At 54.4% G+C, this 22021-nt stretch overlaps 2 protein-coding genes across 3 annotated transcripts in view; one reads left to right on the top strand and one right to left on the bottom strand.

Annotated features, from left to right (window-relative positions):
* The first annotated feature begins 197 nt into the window (after nt 1–197).
* On the top strand, nt 198–19080 carry Trmu (tRNA mitochondrial 2-thiouridylase). 2 transcript variants are annotated; one of them, XM_026394378.2, is made up of 11 exons: nt 198–374; nt 2761–2926; nt 5796–5902; nt 9708–9830; nt 12872–13044; nt 14411–14464; nt 14540–14606; nt 15807–15907; nt 17110–17254; nt 17517–17599; nt 17806–19080. In XM_026394378.2, the coding sequence occupies exons 1-11, from the start codon at nt 293–295 to the stop codon at nt 17968–17970; spliced, it is 1266 nt and encodes a 421-aa protein (XP_026250163.1). In that variant the 5' UTR covers nt 198–292; the 3' UTR covers nt 17971–19080. The 2 variants fall into 2 exon arrangements, with proteins under 2 accessions (XP_026250163.1, XP_026250165.1); XM_026394380.2 differs by lacking the exons at nt 198–374; nt 2761–2926 and having other exon boundaries at nt 5802–5902; nt 12931–13044.
* Nucleotides 19081–21342: 2262 nt separating this feature from the next.
* The window catches only part of Celsr1 (cadherin EGF LAG seven-pass G-type receptor 1), a 114646-nt gene continuing 113967 nt past the window's right edge, over nt 21343–22021 (bottom strand). Inside the window, exons 33-34 of the mRNA XM_026394321.2 lie at nt 21790–21999; nt 21343–21608 (exon numbers count right to left, since the gene is read on the bottom strand). Of these exons, the coding sequence (XP_026250106.2) occupies nt 21343–21608; nt 21790–21999 (476 nt within the window). The remainder of the gene's footprint in view (nt 21609–21789; nt 22000–22021) is intronic.

Below are 22021 nucleotides of genomic sequence, written 5' to 3'. Positions count from 1 at the left end.
AAGGGCTCACTAGCTCGCCTGGCCCCGTCCATGGCCTCCTTCCTGGCTTGCGGGCGCCCACGAGGCAGCGCGAGCGCCTCCCGAGGACCGCGCCGCTCGCAACGAACTCCAGGTCCTCAGGGTCAGTGCGGCGCACCAAGACGCCCGGCGCGGAGCCGCGGAAGGGCGGAACGCCAGGCGCAGAGCGCGCGTTTCCGGGCGGGCCGCGAACGCCAACGCCAACGCAGTGGCCTGTGGCGGCTTCCGGCGCGGCGGCTGCCCGGGCAGCGGGCGGCAGTTGGGTGACGGGCTGATGCTGGCGGCGCGGCACGTCGTGTGCGCCCTGTCCGGCGGCGTGGACAGCGCAGTGGCCGCGCTGCTGCTGAGGCGGAGAGGTGAGGCCGCCGTGCGCCCTGCGGCCGGGGACGCCCGGGGACGCCCGGGACAGCGGGACGGGGTCGCCTCGGGTCAGCAAGCCAGCGCGGGTCGGCGGCGGGCGGCGGACGGCGGCCGCTCTGGAGGCCTGGTGCGGCGTCCACCCGGCCGGACGCGCCTGCGTCCTCTCCCGGCCTCCGCGCGAGCCGGGCAGGTGCTGGGGGTCCTCGGCGGGGCTGGGATGGCCGCCCCCAGCTCGAGGCCTTGCTCGGACGCGCCGGCGCGGCTCGCTGCGAGCCCCTCCGGCGCCGGCACCTGGAATGCGGAGGTGCGTGCGAAGCTCCTGGACGGTGGAACCCGGGGGACTGGGACAGCCCAGCACATGCGAGGTCCTGGAGGTCAGCAGCCGCGCTGCAGGGAAGGCTGGCACTTCACGGGAACCTAGGCAGGCGCCTTACGGGTGGACCATTGAACTCAGAGGGAAGAGGAGTGGCTTTTCTCTCCGCAGAGAACTGCAGGCCTGGGCACTTAGCTGCCCCTCAGAAGCACAGATCGGCAAAGTGCTGGCTTGGTCTGGCCAGAGGAGGGCGGGAGCGTTGAGCCCTGATCTTGGAAGATCATGGAAGTTGTTACACTTACTGGGGACGTTAGGCCAAGTTGAGGAGGCAATTCAGAGCTCTTGAGGGTTTCCAAGGAGGAGCAGGACTAGGTGTTTGAGCGGATGTGGAAAACTGGGGTGATTGCCCAGATCCAACTACTTCAAAAAGATGAACCCTCTGTGTCTAGACCGGGCATCTGCATCTTCTAGCCTTGGATTTTCCTGCGTGGAGGGGGCTGGTGGATGTTGAGAAAAACTATGGTCCTCTCATTTTGGCATTGAGGATTTTCAGTGTTTATCCTGTTGTGTGTGCCCTGGAAAGTCAGGGGGGCCCATCCTCCAATGTGAGTGGGCCGAGGAGGCAGATGAGGCCACAGGTGGAGTGGAGTTTAAAGCTCCGTGTAGTTTATTCATCCTTTTCAGCTCCCATTATGTGCCAGGCACTGTACAAGAGCCGGGGACACAGGCGTGAACTAGGCAGTCCCTTCCTTGAGCTCCCTGTTTTGGTGAGTGGCAAGGGAACTAACAGCTGGGTCCAGGGTGGCAAATTCTGTGATGGAAGGTGTATCATGCTTCTGATGCAGAGTGAGGGCCTTGTGGGCGTGCATTTTCACTTTGGCAAGGATGTGTCAACAGACCCCTGGTTTGGGAGGTTAGATTTTAGATATGAGTGTCCCCAAAAGTGTCCCCATGTGTGAAACAATGGAAAGAAGATTAGAGATGAAGTGATTGGGTTATGAGAGCCTTAACCTAATTAGTGCATTAAGCTCTTATAGCAGGCAGGTGGGGTGTGGCTGGAGGAGGTGGTCATTGGGCGCATGCCTTTGGGGTTTATATTTTGTCCATGGTGAGGAGAGCCTCTCTGCTTCTTGGTGGCCATGTCCCCAACTGCACCCTCTGCCATGATGTTCTGCCTCACCTTTAGCCCAGAGCAATGGAGTCAACCATCTATGGACTGAGATCTCTGAAACCATGAGCCCTCAATTAAAGTTTTCCTCCATCAATTGTTCTTGTTAAGTCTTTTGGTTACAGCAAAGAAAAAGCTAAAACAGGGATACTATCTTAAGCCTTTTTTAACACAAATACCCTGTCTTTCCTTATATTCAGCCTTTCAAAAGAAGCATTGCTCAATACAGGGCAGGCAGCTGGATAGTTACTAAGATGGTGTGAGGCTAATGTCAACCTTTCTGATATTTGGCATAAGGTATATAGGTAGTAAAATCCTTATAATAAAATGCCCAGGTTATTTATTTAGTTTAGTTTAGTTTTTGGTGCTGGGGATTGAATTCAGGCCTCATGCATGCTAAGCATGAATTCTATCATTAAGCTATGCCTTATATAAAGGCATAATTTTTGGATGCATAAAATATCCAAAATTTTACTTGTCTTTATATCTGGTAACTTAGAATTTAAGCCTTACTTAGTAGCTGGAAATAACTTTTGAAATGAGCTTACTTTTCCAATAACTGAATGGCAGTTTATATTTGCAGTGAAAAATTTGAGTGCCACATGACCTTTGGATCCTTGAGCACAAATTTGCTAAGTCCCTCCTATGAGCTAGGTGCTATGCCTCTACATGGGTGGAGACAAAGATAAAGAGAAAATCCCATCTTGAGCACCTGGGCACTCGGGCAGCCAATCTCAGTCCCTAATGTGTTGTGACGAGGGGCTTTTACAAAGTGAGTGAGCGTTGGAGTAAACCCAAGTCCTCATGGGAAGCTCAGCCAGCTCGGGCCACATTGTGCTGGGAGCTTTTTTATCCAAGGTTGATCTGTACATTCTCCAAGTGACCTTCTTCCCTCGCCCAGGTTACCAGGTGACAGGGGTGTTCATGAAGAACTGGGACTCACTGGATGAACATGGCGTGTGTGCTGCTGACCGGGACTGCGAGGATGCTTACAGGGTCTGCCAGGTCTTAGACATCCCTTTCCACCAGGTGTCCTATGTGAAGGAGTATTGGAATGAAGTGTTCAGGTGAGTTCAGCATGTAGCACACAGGAGTCTTCCCAGTCCCTTCCCAGTCCCTGTGGATCCTCTGCCACTGTCGGCCAGACACAAGGGTGTGCAGTGTAGGACCCATGTTAGCCATGATGCTGCAGACTGCGGGAGCCCTCAGTTGGCCTTGGGGACCTCTGAACCCCTGCTGCTCTTGTTCTTCTTATTTTGCCACCTGCCAGAAGTCTCTTTAAAGCCTGTGTGAACCTTGACATGTTTCTGCTGCTGAGTTGGGATGAGGGGAAGGCTGAGCTCGTCCTGGAAGGTGCTGTCATGTGTCCTGACAGCCCAGTAGTTGGAAGGCTCAGAGAAGAGTCATGTGACAGACTGCCCTGTGCCTTTTGGAAATAGGAAAGAAAAGGCAGAAACTTTATAACATCTAATACAGTCCCATCGGTGATTGCTTACTGCATCCTCAGGACTGTGCTACCTCTGGGAACGTTGTATACCAGGCCTTGTTGTGGGTACTTTGCAATCCATTTGGGAGATGTTGTCCTTAGTGAGGAGTGGCATGTCGGAAAGTGCCCAGGTTGGGAGGAGGGAAGTCTGCTGTGTGGAGTGGGTCAGGAAGGCATTGTGGAGGAGGCTTGAAAACAACCAAGTAGAGAAGACACCATGTGGGCACCAAAGCAGCAGTGAAGGGACAGAGGAGGCCCAGCTTGGCTCAGGAGCATTGCACGTTTGGCTTCTCCTGGTGGCTAGTCTGTGGTGAAGTCTGATGATGCTCAGTGCCAGGTAGCCATCAGTGGCATCCGAGACAGGCCACATGTACAGTGTGGGTTGCCCTTGCCTGAGTGGGCTTCAGTCTTGATTCTGCCGCTTGGGCAATTTACTTGATTGTTCTAAGCCTCAGTTTTCCCATGTTAAAATAAGGACAATGCTAATACCTCCAAGGGGTATTAAGTGAGATTATATACAAAGTTCTAGCACAGTACATTTTCATTGTTCGGCGAGTACACAGCCAAGTCTAGGATAAATTATGGAAGACCAGAGGCAGAGCAGCTAAGGAATTACTGCCCCTAAAATCTCCCACACATGATGTGGGAGAGGAAAGTGAAGGCTGGCTGCTCAGAGCCCATAGGACAAGTCTGCTGGACAGCAGATGCAGGCCAGCACAGCACTGGGCACTTGCTAAACAACTGGAACCTGGGTTGGTTCTGATCAAGGGGTTCTTAGGGTCTTTGGGAAGCAGTGTGATGAATGGTGCCTGGAGGAGGCCAGAGGGAGGAGGAGCCAGTGCTGGGTTCAGATCAAGTCCACATGGGCTGGACACTGACTGGAGTTCCTGAGTCCTTGGGGTCCTGGGCAAGAAGCCCAGGTGAGTCTGAACTTCTTCCTGCTGTGCTGCATTTCACAGCATCTACATGTGGTTTTGCAGGCTAGCTGACCTCTAACAGGCCAGACAGGCGTAGTGGGTGCTGCAGCAGATTGAGAGCAGAGCTGGGATTGAAGCCCCGCTGTCCAGGCCAGTGTGCACCTCTGTATCTCCAGGTGCCTCACTGACCCTAGGGTGCTGCTCACTAGGGACTGACATGGCCCCCTGAGAGTATCTGTGCACCCACCTCTGAGCTCCCCTCCAGCAGTGGCCAGGCTGCCCTCTGCCTCGCTGCTCTGGGGTAGCCAAAACTGTGCTCGCTGAGCTTTGTTCTGAAAACACTCTCAAGCTTAGTAATTTCTTCTGATTTCTTTGGTTCAAAGACCCACTTGGCCTGGAAGGGTCTAAGTAAGTCGTTCTTTAATCCCCTTCTCCTTCTGGCCGCACAGGGGTGAGGTCTTTTTCCCATGGAAGAGCCGCCTCCCTCCATTGCTTTTGTTAGTGTCCCTGATGTGCCTCCCTCCTCTGTCAGGAAATGGTCAAATGTTAAACTTTTTCAACATTTAAACTCAGTGTCTGTGAAATAGGAAGTTTATTGGGTTTGTGAACATACAGAGAGACATGCATCTGGGTAATTTACAATTTAATGAACTTCTTCACAACTTTCAACGATTAGAAACAGTAGAAAGAGTGTAATAATATCAAGTATTATCGCAAATCTGGAACCAGATCAGTTTTTTAACACTGAGGGGGCAGGTAGAAAAGTTAGACCTTGACTGCTGCTGTTGGTGATGCACAGGTGACCTGTGATCCCATGCAGGTCACTCTGTCTTCATAATGCATCCTTTTTGGTAAGTATCATTTTTTAAGCCTATTAGGTTAAATGAGGAAATTATCACACATACTAAAAATATACCCTATTATAAACTTCTGAAATAGGCATGGAGTGACTTCTGAGACTGGCATTCTTTCCATGTCTGGTGGGTGATGCCTGGGCAGTCTGTTAGGATGGAAATTCACCAGATTAGGACAACTGGATGCGCTTCAGCACCCAGGAGTTTCCTAGTCCTCTGAAAGGTTTCCGTGGCATATTTGTCCAGTGACTTGGGTCCCCAGCCTGGGATTGCAGAATCGAGCATCGAGTTCTGTAACTCTCAAGATCTCATTCCTGCTGTGACTCACATGTCCTGTGTTGGAGGAGTCCTGGAGAGCAGGAGTGCAGCGCCTTGTCTCCCCATCCCTGGCTCTGCAGGAGGCAGGTGGCACCTGAGCCACAGCAGCAGGGACACACCTGTTCTTCATCTAGGCTTGTCAGTCATCACAGCATCAGATGGCAAGTGCAGGGGCTCTGAACAAACGTTGGATGAAAACACAGGAAGTGTTTTGGTACCAAAGCTCCCTGTTGAAGAAAGTTCCTGTGTGGGTAGGGAAAGGACAAAGTCCACACTAAATTACTGACTCTGCTGTTTTGTTTTGTTTTGTTTTTAAGAATTATTTTGCTCTTAGAGCTGAAGTGCTTTTCTTTTATTCCAGTGATTTTTTGAATGAGTATGAAAGAGGAAGGACTCCTAACCCTGACATAGTCTGCAACAAGCATATCAAGTTCAGCTGCTTTTTCCGTTATGCTGTGGATAATCTTGGTAAGAAATATGGGATTTTTCCATTTGTTGTAAGATTTTCATAGCTAAGCCAGGCTCAGTGGTACATGCCTGTAATCCAGCAGCTCGGGAGGCTGAGACAGGAGGTTTGTGAGTTCAAAGCGAGCCTCAGCAATTTAGCGAGGCCCTGTCTCTAAATAAAATATGAAAAAGGGCTGGGGATGTGGCTCAGTGGTTGAAGGCCCCTGGATTCAATCCCTGGTTTGAAGAAAAAAAAAAAGAAAGATTTTTCAGAGCTAAGACAGAAGCCAAAACCTATGAGCAGTTTCATTTTCTAGGAGGAAAAGAAGCAGGGAAACTGAAGCTGTGCTGTATTTCACTGAGTGAGAAGGAGGTTTCTGGTGAGGTGCACATGATGGGAGGACAGGGTATTTCCCATGGCCACTCACACATGAGGACAGGTTGCCGACATCCCAAGGAAAGATGTATTTGGTTCCTGGCCAAAGGGCTGGAAGGTGACAGTGCCTCAGGGGAGGAGGAGATTCTTGTAAGTCATAATTGATGATAGTGGATCATCAGCCACCTTGATGAGGTATCATCAGAAAGAAAAGGCTGTGAAAAATGCCAGTAGGTGAACCTGTACGTGTGTCCAGAGGCTTTGAACCTTGGAAAGATGCCGAAGACGACAAAGCTATTAAAAAAAAAGGTTGGCCCAGAAAGAAGAGCACAAGAGAGTACCAGGCCTAGTGCCCTGGGGCCTGTGTGCCGTTGCACCATGCTGGCACAGGGAAGACTCCTTGAACCAGGATCCAAAGCAGTGCAGAGAGTACCACCCATAGAGGATACCCAGCCTTTCCAATGAAGTTGTCTCTAGGTCCAGCTGAGCTGTGACTAGGTGGCCTGCAGAACTTACAGGCCCTGATCCTACATGGCTCCCTGTTGCAGTGTCTCCTCCTACCTAGGGCCATGCACCCCACCTGAAGCTCAGTTCTGCTCAAGGCAGCTCTGGTTGTAGATGTGAGTGTACTTAGGGGGAGCTTCTAAACTTGGGTTTAGTCATCCCTCTCCATAGTCCTACTGAGACCTTTGCTCTAGCTTCCAAAAGGGAGGCTGTGCTTTTTCCTGAGGATGGGCCCGTGTTCTGCCTGACTCTGGTCCTCGGTCCCTGTTCTTCTATGGGTTTGAAGCCATCTTACCAATCTGTGCTGGAAGCCCACTCCTGCTGCCAGCTGATGACTACCCTGCGCATTGAATCTGCAGATTCTCTCTGTTCCTGAATCTCCCCTTCTTGATTCTGTCTGTGTATTTGACACCTGTCCCATTTGTTGGGACTTCTTAGTGCTGAATCACTTAGAAGTCCTTTTGGTAGCTACCTGTTCCTGTCCTCTTCCTTAGGGTCACCATCATGATCTTCTGCAGTTCTCAGTCTGCTCTGCCTCACTGACGCTTGCCTGCCTGCCTGCATGGCCTCGAAACAGGGCAGGGGTAATCTGCCCCTGTTCAGTAGCATTAGCACTTTTAGCAGTGACATGGATAAGGATCAAGTAGCACTCAGATGCAAGGTGTCAGTGACCTAAGGCTGAGTCGATGGTAATGAAAAGTTGACTTGCCACATTAGGAGTTAAAAGAAAAGGCAGCAAAGAAAGAAACCAAGAAGTCCTAAATATGAAGGCCGGACTCACCAAAAGCATGGCACACGGTGGATGTGGGTGCAGTTTGTTGACAAGGCTCAGTGAGCAGTCCTGGCACCAGGCGGGGAAGAGCTGGCTTGGTCACCACTCGCATGCAGTCCTGGCACCAGGCGGGGAAGAGCTGGCTTGGTCACCACTCGCATGCAGTCCTGGCACCAGGCGGGGAAGAGCTGGCTTGGTCACCACTCGCATGCAGTCCTGGCACCAGGCGGGGAAGAGCTGGCTTGGTCACCACTCGCATGCAGAAGATCCTAGGTCTTAGTTGCTTCCAGTTGACGAACACAACAGAGTCTGTTGTCCAAGCCAGTGTAGACTGAGCTGGTGGGGCAGGGAGAAGAGGCCTCCACAGTCTGCCCTGGTCAGGTCCCACCTGCTATCTAGGAAAAATGACATGCTGATAGAGTGTGGGCTGATTTTCATTCCCTGTGTGTGTGGAAATGTCCTCTGATGAACTCTTGAGATCACTCAGGTCACCACAGCAGTGGTCAAGTGGATGCTCATGAGGATTGAGGATTGTATTCCTTGTGTGGCATTCAGAGAGCAGGGCTGGCATTCACAGAGAGAGGTTTCTCTGGGAGCAGGTGTGACGGCGAGCCAGACAGGAGTGTTGGCCTCTGGGATGCGAGCTCCCTGGGCAGAGTGCTCTAGAGCCCTGTGTGTGTTGCTTGGCTTACTTTGGAAGGAGCTCCTTCAGTGCCCACTTCCATGTCTGAATTAACTGCACAGACAGCATAACGGGAAAGAAACACGAGAAGCCTTCTGACACGTTAGGGCTTCTCCCAGAAGAACCCTGTGGGTCTTGGCTGCATAAGTGGTTCTTCTTGAAGGATGCAAGATTCCAAGTGGGTTTTTATTTTTATTTTTATTTATTTATTTATTTATTTAATTTTTAAAATTTTTTTATTTTTTAAAATTTTTATTTATTTTTAAATTTTAAAAATTTAATTTATTTATTTTACCAAGTGGGTTTTTCTCTGTTGGAAGATGAAGTCAAGATGTAATGTGTGCTCCTAAAGGTCCATTCCCAGTAGTTCATGTGCATCAGGCAGCTCTCAGCCTCCTGAGTCACCTTGAGCTTAGCACGGAGTGTTCTGGCTGCTCAGGGTGGAATCAGGTTCACTGCACCCCCTGGCATGAAGCCTCGCGATACTGAAGAGTTAGAATTTCCACACAGTGAAAGGGTCAGCACTAAAGTCTACTTTGGTAGTTTCTGTTGACTTTTTTGCATTATGTAGACAGGAGAAATTGAATATGTTGTACGGTCCATCGCAGTGACAATAATTACTTATGTTTATTAAAGAAAATTTAAGATGACTGAAGAAAGAGGGGAAGTGCTATCCAGACTTCACTCCCACAGTGAAGGGAGCAAACCTGTGGTGCTTCATCTTTTTCTGTTCTTCAGAAATTACAGGTTGTAGTATCATATACCTTTCTGTTTCACAGTGTCGTGGGCATTCTCTTTGTCTCCATCTGTAAGTGCCACTGCACTACAGCTGAGGCATCATCCTCCTGGTGCTGAACACTTTTTAAGGAATTGAAATGAGGTGTTATTTTCGGGGGGATTGTTTTTTGAGGTGCTATAGATCGAAACTGATGCACTTTACTATGAGCTACACCCCCAGCCCTGTTTTAGATTTTTAATTGAGACAGGGTCACTAAGTTGCTGAGACTGGCCTTGAACTTGCAGTCCTTCCACAGCTTCCTGAGTAGCTGGGGTCACAGGTGTGTCACCATGCAGCTGAAATGAACTTTCTGAGTTTAAATCTGTGTATGTGGGATTATTTCCTTAAACTAGGATGAATGACTCGACACTTTTGAAAGGCTCCTGAAGACATTTTATCAGTGTGTGGCAAGGCTGATCAGCAGCCCACTTGGCCCAGTCCCCGCAGGCCGCCGCATAGGACTGTGGGTCTTTGTGCTTCTTTCATTACCTTGGCTCATGTTGACCGAGGCCAGTGAATTGGAGTCTCATGTTGAGTCTCACGTGTTTGAAAACACATCCTTGTGGTTTTATTTTTTTTAAATACAGTTATTTTTATTGTATTTATTTTTATGTGGTGCTGAGGATGGAACCAGTGCCTCCCACATGCTAGGTGAGTGCTCCACCACTGAGCCCCAGCTCCAGCCCACTTCTTTGTGTTTTTAAAACTTCCCAGGAGCAGATGCTGTTGCCACAGGCCACTACGCAAGAACTTCACTGGAGGATGAAGAAGTCTTTCAGCAGAAGCATATTAAGAGGCCAGAAGGGCTTTTCAGAAATCGATTTGAAGTTAGAAATCGTAAGTTCATGTGCCCAGGCCAGAACTTAATTCTTTGTGAAAAAAGTAAAATATTTTGAAGAATGTCAGGAGTTGGATCTGAGCATGCCGCCATCTGGCTCTCTCTGCGCTCTAAATTAACTGGTTGGTTTTGGGTTCACATTTGAAAAGGTGTAGTTGCCAACAGGGTCACTTCCCCAGGGGCCAGTAAGAGATATCCCAAACAGGTGGCAGAGCAAGGCCTGGGGGAATTAAATTAGAAACTTAGCATCCAATTCTAGACATTGTATGTGGGTCATTTTCATATTCTAGAGCTCAGCGGGGGAAACATTTGACTTTAGTCATGAGGTGCTTCGTTTTAACCAACTGAAGCTTTCTTTGTATCAGGGTTTGCAGCTCAAGACTGGGTGTGACCCAAGTTCAGGGAGCAGGCACCTCGGGCAGGTCTGGGGCCAGCTTGAGCCTGTGCACAATGTGTGTTCAGAGTGGTTTATAAATGTCAGGGAAAAAAGTTTCACTTTTGGGGAAAGTCAGGAGCCAGACAGAGCAGGAAGCCTCTGTCTTGTCGTGCCGTGCGTTCATTTATGTTAGAAAAGGGGAGTTCATCTCACTGTCAAGTAAAACACGGGGCTTGGGCTCGCTTCCACAAGGACTTTGGACTGCGGGCAGTGGTTGGAGGTCAGCATTTCTCCATGTCCAACAGCCAGCAGCCTACCCCCAGGCACCTGGCTGTCTCTTAGTTCAGCTTTGGTTTCCACCACCCCCTGCATGGGGATTGGGGACCTCGGGAAGAAGGAACACTTTCTACTTTGCGCCTCCTCGCAGTCTGATGAGGTACACCTCTTTTCCTTTATGAGGAATCTGAGGCGTGGTCAAGTCATTGACTGGGCACACCAGGTGCAGAGTCTGCTCACTCATCCCTGTCCCGTCTGCTGTGCCAGCCACGGAGCCCGTTTTGACAGCAGCAGTGACCAGCAGCAGTCCTGTGTGCTGTGTCTTGGGCGCCAGAGCCTGCTGCAGGGGCTGTCCGACCTGTTTATCTTCCTTCCTTTCTCGAAGCAGAGGTACTCGGCAGCCTTGCTACCCCTGCCCCGATGGGAAAGCCTGGGCCTTTGTTGGGAGGGATGGGAGGCCTCTGTGTTACCTCAGCAGCTGTGTCCACCTGTGGGGCCTCTGTCCCCTTGGCACCCTGGTTCTTACCTACTGGATTCCCACTTCTGGGCACGCTCACCTCGAAAGCCCCAACCCCGGAGCGCGTGACGGAGGCACAGCCTGCTGACTGGGAGCTCCCAGTGGGACTCGACATCTGTGGATTCCTGGGACCCACAGCTGGGTCATTTCCCGAGCTGAACACACAGGCCTGCATGTCCCCTAGAGAGTCCCTGGCCCTCGTCCAGGCCGTGCTCACTTTAGAGCTCTGCCAAGAGCGTCGGTACGCTATTGGGTCTGCCCAGTAATGCTGCCAAGTCTGTTTTCATTGTGTGTGAGGCTTGCCAAGACTTTAGTTCTCTTGTTTAGTGGTCCTGGCCTGGCCCCGGTCCTAGGGAGTGGCAGATGGAGGCAGGTGAGAGCCCTGGCCACAGCGCTGGGCTGGCCTGTTCCTCCTGTGCATGCAGTGCGAGCCCAGCTGCTCCCATCCTGCTCCTCTGCAGGAGCCATGGGGTTGCCAGCTTCCTTCCTATAAAAGCACAGGTGTTTAGTTTAGTTTAAAGTAACTCAGAACTAAGAAAATCTTAATTCCTCCCAGTAATTGGAGGTCTTTGCACTCAAAGTATTTGACAGAATTTCGTTTTGAAACAATAAGAAATTGAGAAATGAATCTGCTCCCGTCTGGCAGTGGGGCAGGTTTTGTTTGGGCTGGTTGTGGTATTTGGTGCTCACAGTGGGGACAGAGGTCAGGAGACGGGCTATTTCTGGCTCTGCCTTCTCCACTGTGTCACTCTGGGACAGAAGCAGAAGCTTCAGTTTTCTGGACATTGGTTTCCTCAACTGTTAAATGGGGACGATTCTACCGCAGGCTAATGTGTGATTGGCGGGTGGAAATGTGAGCCACACAGATGCCACACTGCCCACACCACTGTGCTGACATAAAGCCTGCATGGTTTGGGAAGTGTGTATCTGTCATCCCAGCTGCTTGGGAGGCTGAGGCAGGAGGATTGCGAGTTCAAAGCCAGCCTCTGCAACTTACCAAAGCCTTAGCAACTTAGTAAGACCCTGTCTTAAAATAAAAAGGGCTGGGGATGTGGCTCAGTGGTTAAGTGCCCCTGGGGTCAATCCCCAGTCCCCCCCCCCCGAATAAATAAATAAATAAACAAACAAACAAATAAATAAATAAAGCCTACAGTGTTGCTGAAGCCTATCGTGTGTATGGCAAGCTCTGCCTATAACCTGGGGTGTTGCTGAGCCCCAGAGGTGAGAGGGTGAAAGGAGAGTGAGGTCATTGTTCTGATGAGTTCCATGGGTTGGGTCCCTGGGTGGGATGGGCAGTCGGCAGCTCCCCTACTGGAGGGCCAGGGTCACTCATGCCTTTGCATAGCTGCTGAAGTGCTAGCCTGTTCCTTACGGTGAAATGGAGCATGTTTGGGAAACAACACAGCAACTGTGAGGTCAGTATGGCCTCCAGACAGGGCCCTTGAGCAGGAAGCGGGTGTGGCCCAGGAGTGCCCTGCGCTGTCCCACCAGGCACCAGGGCGGGAAGCCAACCTGCTGTTCTCCTGCCCAGATGCCTGCTCCTGGCTGAACTTATTTGGGGCTTGTGTTTTCCCCTTTTCACTTTGTGGTTTTCACAAGCTGTTTTTTCTTTGGAACTCTACAGTCTAAATTGTGAACTGGAATAAATGTCCCATCATATAAAACCTGCTTGCCCTGTGTTTTCTTACGGTAGATAAATAAGAGGCAAGAGTCCTCCCCACATGGGCCCCGCTGGCAGCTCCCCCAGTGGTCTGCTGTGGGGTCGGCTTCTGCTCCCACCGCCCAGGGACAAGTGAGCAGAAAGATAGGACTAAAGGCAAAGTATCGTCATTTTCATTCCTGCAACATCTTTTGTTCTTTACTCTTGGCAGCGGTAAAACTTCTCCAAGCAGCTGACAGCTTTAAAGACCAGACCTTCTTTCTCAGCCAGGTTTCCCAGGATGCCCTGAGAAGAACCATCTTCCCTTTAGGGGGATTAACGAAGGATTTTGTAAAGAAAATAGCTGCTGAGAATAGACTCCATCATGTGCTCCAGAAGAAAGAGGTAGGTGTGAGAGTTGGCCTCTGACTCGGACACACCGCGTCCACTGTGGCCGCAGCACAGGGTGACGTGGTGGCTGTGGGTTCCCTAACCTGGCCTCCAGCATCAGGCGGAGCCCCTGGGAGCAGGCCTGCGCGCTGCAGTGTGCGGCAGAGGCTGCACCGGCTCCCCTCCCTCCCTGGGCCCTCCGAGTAGGCAGGAGCCCTGCTGCCGTCTGCACACGAAGCTGCCCTTTCACCCTGGCACATCTCATGCTGCTTTTGTGCCAGGCCCTGTGCTGCTAAAGCCTGAGGAGATGGTGACGGGCAAACAGCTCCATTTCTGCCTTGCCCAAGTTTACAATTGAGAAAGGGAGAGAGATCTGTGAGATGTGTTGTTGTAAACCTAGTGGGCATCTGTGGCAAAAGGGCTGAGATCCTGCGAGGACCTCTGGGGTGCCGGTTAGCCTAGGGGTAGAGGTGTCAAGAAAGGACCCTGGGGAAATCACATGTAACTTCAGGGCAAAGCACAGGTGAGATTAGTGAGAAAAATCCATGTGGAGGGAAGAACTTGTGCAAAGGCCCTGGGTGAGGGGGCCAGTGTGATGGCATGAATGGGGTGAAGCCATTATGCCAGGGGCTCAGTGGTGAGTCGAGGTTGCTGCAGGGTCAGCCTTCCGAGCCCACAGACCCCCGTACTGCTGAGCCTGCCCTCTTCAGGGGTCAGAGGCGCTTCAGCTGTAGCCACTACTCATGCCTGTCTTCTCAGGAACGGGTAGCAGGCATCCTCCCCAGAGAGGACACCCCTTCCCTCTGGCCTTCGCTCCTCTGTTGTAGTTTCCAGTAATTGCTCCATGGTGGGAGCGGAGGGCGTTGCTAAGACTCGTGACGCAGGCCGTACCTTCCTGGGCCCATGTTCTGGAGGGACATAAGCCAAAGCATCAATGCTGGCTCCACTTGCCAAGGGAAGCAGCCTCCTTCTGCCTGGCCCTCCCTGTTCCCTCTGCTTGGGCCCCAGCCTCCCTCTAGCTCCAGCCCCGCTCCAGTGTCTCCTGAGGGCTAGACTTAGTTCTCTTTCCTGGGGCAGCTCATGATGTTGTGTAGCACTGGGCAGGCCCTGGGCACATGCAGTGTCTGCATGTAGGGGACCTAGACCCAGTGGCCTGAGACAGACATCCCTGAAACCCTGAAGCTCTGCTTGCAGGGTGTGCCTGGTGTCTGAGGGCGCTGGAGGAGGCCCTCAGGCTCTGGCCCAGAAGTGTATTTGCTGGGAGGCCAGGGCAGCCCTGGTTTCTCCCTCTTCCTGGCCCAGCCCCTCCTAGCACAGGAGACCTCCTGCCATCTGCTCATCTCCTGCCAACTCCTCATCTGCCACCCTCCTCTCGTTTCAGAGCATGGGCATCTGTTTCGTCGGTAAAAGAAACTTTGAGCATTTCATTCTTCAGGTGAGTGTTCTTTGATAGGTTGTGCGGCTGCTCCAGCCCTGGATCTCCATTAGTAATGAGATGTTTGTCTTCCAGTATTTGCAGCCTCGACCTGGGAAATTTATTTCTATTGAGGACAATACAGTTCTGGGAACACATAAAGGTGAGTTGTAGTCCTGGCTCCTTCCCTAAGCTCCTCCAGCCATGCGTGCGTGCTGGCTCTGGGAACTGGGAACAAGGTGGCTTGGCCCTTTCCACCTTCCCAGGGAGTCCCAGAAGGCCTGGGGGCAGGTTTAGGTAAGTGTGGTGGCCCAGGGCAGTCTGTCTGGGGCTGTGTGCACATTACCATGGTGTCTCCTCCTGAGCTTTGGATTTGACAAAAAGCTTCCACCTAATGGGGGCTTCAGTCTCCGCTGTGAATCAAGTCCCTGTAGGTAGAGTATGTTTCTTACTGAACAAGGAAAATGTGAAACTGTAGAAACTCCACTCTGCTGAAGGAGTTTGGTCATCATAGCTGGATGTGTGGACAGGGTAAGGTGTCCTCTGGCAGGGGTACTGCCCACATTTGCTGGCATTCATGGGCAGGGCCACTGTGACCTGCACTGGGCTGGGCATAGGGGCACAGGTCCTCACGGTCCTGGTGCAGGGATGGACAGTGTGGGCTGATGGGGATGTGCCCTAGGGCAGGATACCGAGGCGAGTCTTGGCCCAGCACAGTCCTGCCCTGGCTGGGAGGACTGGGCCATGCTCTGATGTGGGGAGTCTCTGAATTGTGCTTTGGAGAACCCCCACTTCCTGTGGAGGGAGAGGCACAGCTGAGCAGGGAGGCCGAGAAATGACATTGCCAGGGACAGAGCTGCCATCTCCCGCAGCAGGCAGCTGAAGGCTGGTGTCTTAAATCTGCACCTGGTGTGTGGTGGCAGGTCTCGTCAGGTCACTCCTGACTGCATGCATGCACTCCAGAGGAGGCCCAGGAGAGCTGGGGACCTGAGATGGGTGGAGTGGGATATGGAGAGAGCTGGTCAGCCCTGAAGCAGGTGGTGCGCTCACAGGCCACGCTGGACCTCCTGTGAGAGCTGCAGGCGCGCCAGGGCTTAACAGGCAGGGCCACGCCTCAGACATCTCACAGGAGCTGGCCCTGCTCCTCATGTCAGGTGAGAGGTGTGGTCTCTGCCACGGTCATAGTCCTTGTGTCCAGCCTAGGACTGGCTCTGGAGGCTGGAGGATCATGGCTTTTGAGTGGGCCCTGGTCACTGCAGCCGTGTCTGGGGTTGCCCTGGAGCCACCTGCTGCCTCCACCCGCAGCTGTTCTGCCCCCTCCACCAGGACCTCCTCCCTGGGCCTCACGAGAACCTGTCTGTAGGTTGGTTCCTGTACACCTTGGGCCAGAGAGCTAAGATCAGCGGCCTGAGGGAGCCCTGGTACGTGGTGGAGAAGGACGCTGCCAAGGGTGACGTGCTCGTGGTAAGTGGGGGGCCAGGAGTAGGGCTCGCCGTGGGCACAGGCCTCGCCTGCACTCCGCAGCCTCCCGGGGCCGCCCCGGGCAGAGGGTCCTGGCCTGGTGGGTACTGGGCTCCTGCTGTGTGCAGGTCACTCTTCAAGTCACTGCATGCTGCTTAGGGGCTCATCTGATTTTATGAACAAGGAGGACACACAGTTAAGTGACTGGCGAAGGTCATGTGGAGAGGAGGAGGAAGCCACGGGGCTGCGGTGGTAGGAGCCCAGAAGTCCTCATGGGGCAGAAACCAGTGGCTGAGCCAGGACAAGCCAGGCTATCTGCCATGCTGGGCCTTGAGCCATCCCGGCCTTGGCTTGCTGCCCAGGCTGCAGAGCAGAGTTTCTCAAGGGGCATGCATCCCCCACCCCCATGGGGGCCATTGGCAAAGTCTGGAGATGCTTTGGGTTGTCACAGTTTCAGTGTGGGGGCCAGGTCTGCTGGCATCCAGTGGATAAGGCCATGGACATTGCTGAATAGCCTGAGGAGCACAGGACATCCCCCTTGCCTAATAGAAAACTTGCTCTTGCTGTCGTGAATGCTGGGGGCCTTCTCTTGGTGGCAGCTCAAGAGGCCAGGAGACCTCACCTGCCAGCCAAGACACCCCCCTCCAGGAAGAGCTGTGTGTGGGGAGCCTGGCAGGTAGGGGTGGCAGTGAACATTCCCTGGGAGTGGAGGCCTGTGTGGCCCAGTACCTGCTGAGGACCCAAGCCCCTGGATCTGGTGCTCCTGGTCCTGCCCTAGGTGTGGGCATGGCCTACTCCTCAGAGAGCCTCAGGGCCAGACCCTGGTGTGAGCACAGCCCTGGACTTGCTCCAGGCCCTGCTTTCCTTGAAAGGCCAGTGGTATGACTGGCCGATGTCCCTGGAAACAGAAAACCAGTCTTCATAGAGGTGGAGGGCAGGGCCTGGGCTTCAGGGGGGAGAGTGCCTGAACCTGGGCTCAGGTCTCGCCCCCGCCTCTTGTCACCTGCCACATGGCAGGTTCCCTTCCCTCCTGTGCCTTAGCTTCCCCAACTACACAATGGATGATTCAGTGAGACACCAGGGACCAGGCCGCTGCCTGTCACCAGTCTGTGCTCCTTAGCTGTTAGGTGCCAGTGAGGTGGGCTTCGGGCTTCTGGGCTGTCTTCTGAGGGCTAGAAGGCGTCACAGCTTTCACTCCTCCGCAGGCCCCCCGCACAGACCACCCAGCCCTCTACCGGGACCTGCTGAGGACCAGCCGTGTGCACTGGATTGCAGAGGAGCCCCCTGCCGCCCTGGTCCGGGATAAGATGATGGAGTGCCACTTCCGATTCCGTCACCAGATGGCGCTAGGTGATTAGGTGGGCGGGGCCAGGGAGGCTTCTTGGAGCTGAGGTCCCTGGGGTCAGACTTGGGCCAGAGCCCCTTGGACGGGAAAGTCCCTCATGTTGAGACGATGTGATCTTTCAAAACTCCCTTGAGCTGTGTTTGCCATAGAGGGGCCTGGGGTGAGGGGGGCCGCGCAGGTGGTATGTTGTCATGCCCTGCCATGTCTGAGGACTGCTGTCCTACCCTGCCCTGGCAGAGGGGTTTCAAGGCCCCTCTCTCCACCCAGTGCCCTGTGTGCTGACCCTCAATCAGGACGGCACCGTGTGGGTGACTGCTGTGAAGGCTGTGCGGGCCCTCGCCCTGGGGCAGGTGAGTCGGGTGCAGGGGCGGGGGGACTGCAGGGACACCCAGCAGGACGGCTGGACAGGCACTCGTCATTGCTGTCCGCTGTGGCCACGTGCCTGTGGCTCTGCTCTGGAGAGCTGAAGCACTGACCTGGCAGCCCTCCCTGGGCTCCCGCCCTTCAGCCCCACAGGCCCGAGTCGCACTCCCACATTGAGGCTTCTCTTTTGCAGTTTGCCGTGTTCTACAAGGGGGATGAGTGCCTGGGCAGTGGGAAGATCCTGCGCTTGGGGCCATCGGCCTACACACTCCAGAAGGGCAGGAGCAGAGCCAGAGTGGCTCCTGAGGGCTCCAGTGAGGGACCCAGCAAAGATCCAGGCCCGTGCCCCACACCCTGACAGAAGCCGAGCCGCAGGAGGACTCCTGTGACAGGAGAGCCTGGGGCTGAGCAGCGTAGGCAGGGCAGGGCCGGGCAGGGCAGTGATGGACTCAGTGCTGCCTGGACCAGGGGCAGCCCCAGGAAGGCCCTTTGTCTTGTGCTGGAACCAGCAACAGAAGCATCCGATGGCCAGTGGGTCAGCCCCGAGGCCCTGTTCAGTCTCCTTCATGCTTACCCCCTGGGACAGTTGCCCTGGAAGAACACTGCAGGGACAGCATTGAATAAAAAGTCCAACTGGGATGAGGAGTCTGACCACTGTGTCCAGGGGCTGGGGGGCCTGGGTGGGCTGTCGCAGGGGCTCATCACTGGCAGCTGATGGAATGGAAGGCAGATGGACAGCAAGGGAAGGGCCCGAGAGATGGCCTGGCCTCCCTCTGGGGCCTGAGCCCTATGCCTTGGGAAGGCAGAGAGCCATCCACATTAGGTCTGCTGAAGCCCAGAAGTCCACAGGGGAAGCACACAGAGCCCCTTGCCCTGCAGGGCCCACTTCCAGCAGAACCCGGTGCTTTCCTGGTGAGCATGGCCTTGGGCTGTGGGCTTTAGAAGTCCACGCACAGGGCGTCAGGGAGGCAGCACTCGGGCAGCCTTTGGTGTGGCACTCTTATGGGTCACTTTCCTCTCTGGGCTAGGACCTTGGAGAGGCCTGGGGAGGGCCTGGGGGGCCGAGGGGGCGGATTGTGGGACAGTGCAGGTGGCTGAGACTCGGGGAGAAACCCGTCTTTTTAGGCAAAGAGGAGTGAGGTGAGTCCCAGTGGGGCGAGGACTGGAGAAGCAGCCTAGCACAGGCCCCAGGGCCCTCGGCTGGACACCAGCAGACCCAAGGCCCTGGCTCTGGAGCTGGCACCAACCCCTCAGGGCAGGTGGGACTGTCAGGAACCTGACCAGGCTGCTTCACTATGGAAAGGGTGACATCCAGAGCCAGGCCTCCAGCTGGCCCAGAGCCCAGCATGACCCAGTTCCCCTGAAATCACTGAGCCACAGGCTCGGGGACACCAGTGAAAAACAGGGGACAGATTACAGTCTTGAGGTGACAGAGCTCACACTAGCAAGGTGGAGCAGTGCTCCTCAGGTACCCCAGGAGGAAAAGGCAAGCGCTGGCAACCGCAGGGCCCAGTGGAGAGAAGGCCAAGTGTGGACAGGAACCTGAAGAACTGCAGGTGACAGTGCTGAAGTAAAGACCCAAGGACACGCTCAGTGATGAGGCGGAAGGACCAGGACGATCAACTCATAACGGGAGAGAAACGTGAGCCGTGAAGGAGGCCTGAGGGACGGGTGCACCGGAGGCCGGGCGCCAGGAGAGGAGGGGAGACGGGGCAGGAAAGCAGTCGAAGGAACAGCTCAGTCTTCCCAGCTTTGGTGGCACAGACCGACTCTCAGGAAACCCAGTGAGACCTGCCACCCGCTTCCCAGGAGGGAGCCTGAGGTGCCTTTCACGCCACCTTGGGGAGGGGAGCAGGGCAGCCCCACACAGCTGAGGAACAGACTCGGACATCTGAATTTATTGTAGACTCTTCTCATTTGCGTTGTCATTCCAGTGTTTGACATTAATAAATACACGTGTTAAAACCTCCAGTGTCTGATCTCTCAGAGTCTTACTCATGAAAATAGGTTTAAATTTTTCCTGTCTTATAAAATGACTTTTTTTTTTTTTTTTGGTAACAATTTTGATCAGATTAAAAACTACACCTCCAGAGGCGACAGGAAGCTGGGGCAGCAGGGACACAACGCCCCTTCCCTCCCCCAGAGGCCTGTGCCAGGTCCCCACGCCCCGCTGGGTGTGGAGGTTGAGGACGTGCACTGCCCGCAGAGAATCGCCTCTCACTGACCAGTGGCTTGTCACACCTGGAAGCAGCTGTGCCCACCACCTGCTTGGGCACCTGATTTGAGATCAGAGGCCATGCTGAAATAAGATGCATCTGAAGGACTCTGGGCCTGCTCCACAGCCCCTCGGGCCGTGCTGTGCCCTGGCTCTCAGGGACAATCACAGGGCTTCGCGTGAGTTTCCAAAAACAGCTTGGTGGTCACTGGAAAGAGTGCTGCAGTTTATCCCTCTGCACCATTGACCACTTGAAGCAAAATTATGTAACTGGCCAGACACTGGGGATGGCACCCCAGCCTGCCCAGAATCTAAAGGAGCCAGGAAGTTGGCAGGGGGACGTGATGTCCTGGAGACCCTGCAGCTCCTTTGAATTGGGTTGTGTGAATGCTTCGAGATCACACCCGGAGCAAGAGTCTGGAACAAAGGAATTCCCTGCCTGTAGTGCCAGGCTCCGGGCCCCCTGGGCCTGGAGGGGGCCAGGCATAGGGGTGTGAGATCAGTGCGGTAGCCACAGTTCACACTGACCACAGCAGGCCCCCTGAGTGGCGGATCCCAGATGGCCCTGTGGGGCCGCACATGTGGGGTGAGGAACTGAGGCAGCACGTGCTGTGGGTTCTGGAGGCCAGCAGTAGTCCCAGGCCTCCTTGCTCACTGGCTGAAAGCAGGTGCAGGAACTTGGAAGACTGTAGCCCCCGCAGGAACACGTCACCTGTGATGTGGGGACGCCAGCTGCGGCAGCAGCTCCAGATTCAAGTCCAACTGTGAAGTCCTCCTCGTATGAAAACGGTAAGAGATCCTTCCACAGACCTCTCAGTAACAACCAGCCAAATATACAACAGTATTTCCACCTTTTCAACAGAGCAAAGCAATCTGCTTGGAGACGGGTGCCTTTGCCAGAGGCTGCTGACACTGCAAGCCATGCCCATGTGGCCCTCAGTCTGCTCAGCTCCTGCAAACCCTGCTGAGCCCACAGGCCAGCTGGGCCTCCTGCACAGGCCAGAAGCATGATTTTGACTCTGTGCAGGCTGAGGACCCAGCTCTGTTGGCCCAGGGTCAACATCTCCCTTGAAACATGCCAGTGGCTTTGGCACTTGTCACTGGGTCTGACAGGCCCCGAGTCCATGGGAGAGCCAAGGGCTTCGTGTCTGGACCGTCCGATGTGGAGCTGCTTCTGCAGGGACCCTCATACTCAGGGCCCACTTCATTCTGGAGGCAGCAGCCCTTTGGGCTCCAAGGTCCAAGGGCTCAGGATGGTGGTGGCCTGTATGGGGTGACAGGCTTGCCTCATGGTTTCCTGATGGTTCAAATTGAAGTTTCATTACTGCCTCTGCGTGTGGAAGAAGCCATCAGGCAGGTGGTGGGTCAGTGAGGGTGGCAGCTGGGTGGGATCCAAAGTCAATGGGGGCAGAACTTCCCCAGTTCAGGAATAGACACCTGGGGCCTGCACGGGTCCTGGACGGGGGGAGAGCTGGCGGCCCCCACCCTGACCCCAGCCCTGGAGGCCAATACTACTCACTCAGAGTCGGAGCCTTCAGCCTGGGCACTCCCCACACACACGTTCATGGCCACCCCATTCAGATGCTCGCGGCCTGGCTCCCTCCCAGGGGTCTTGATGGTGATTACACAGTCGGGGGCACGGACCCCATCGCCAGAGCCCAGGGAGGATGTGCGCGAGGACGCGGGGCTCTGCTCACAGTCGGCCAGCTTTTCCCGCAGCCGGCACTTCAGTGGGGGTCCTGGCAGTGGTGGTGGGTAGGCGACTTTGTTTTTCAAGATACCTGGGAGGAGGGAGGCCCGACAGGGTCACACCTGTGCCTCCTCTAGTTCAGAGTCCTCTCTGATCTGCCTACGCCCCGCCCATGTCCCACAAGATCCCACCACCTTGCTACATAAGGCCCCTGCCTTGTCCCCACCAGCCGGCAAGGGACAAGTCCCGTGGTAGGCCTCCCTCCTGGGCACCTTTCCTCTGCTCTGGGGGCTGGCTGCTGGGCATGGATGGCCGGTCTGAAGGCTGGGTGCTGCAGCGGTCGCCCTGCTCCTGCCGGTGCAGCTCCACGCTGACCTTGGTCTCCACCTTCAGGTGGGGCTCGGTGCCCGCCTCCTCACTGTCGCTGCCTGCGGGGCTCGCATCAGGCCAGCCAGCTGGGACGTGGTTGGCCAGGGCATCCGCTGAGATGGGTGACACAGCACC

The sequence above is a fragment of the Urocitellus parryii genome, chromosome 5 (genome assembly GCF_045843805.1).
Source record: "Urocitellus parryii isolate mUroPar1 chromosome 5, mUroPar1.hap1, whole genome shotgun sequence".
In the NCBI taxonomy this organism is placed as follows: domain Eukaryota; kingdom Metazoa; phylum Chordata; class Mammalia; order Rodentia; family Sciuridae; genus Urocitellus; species Urocitellus parryii.
This window is presented reverse-complemented; position numbering and strand designations above follow the sequence as displayed.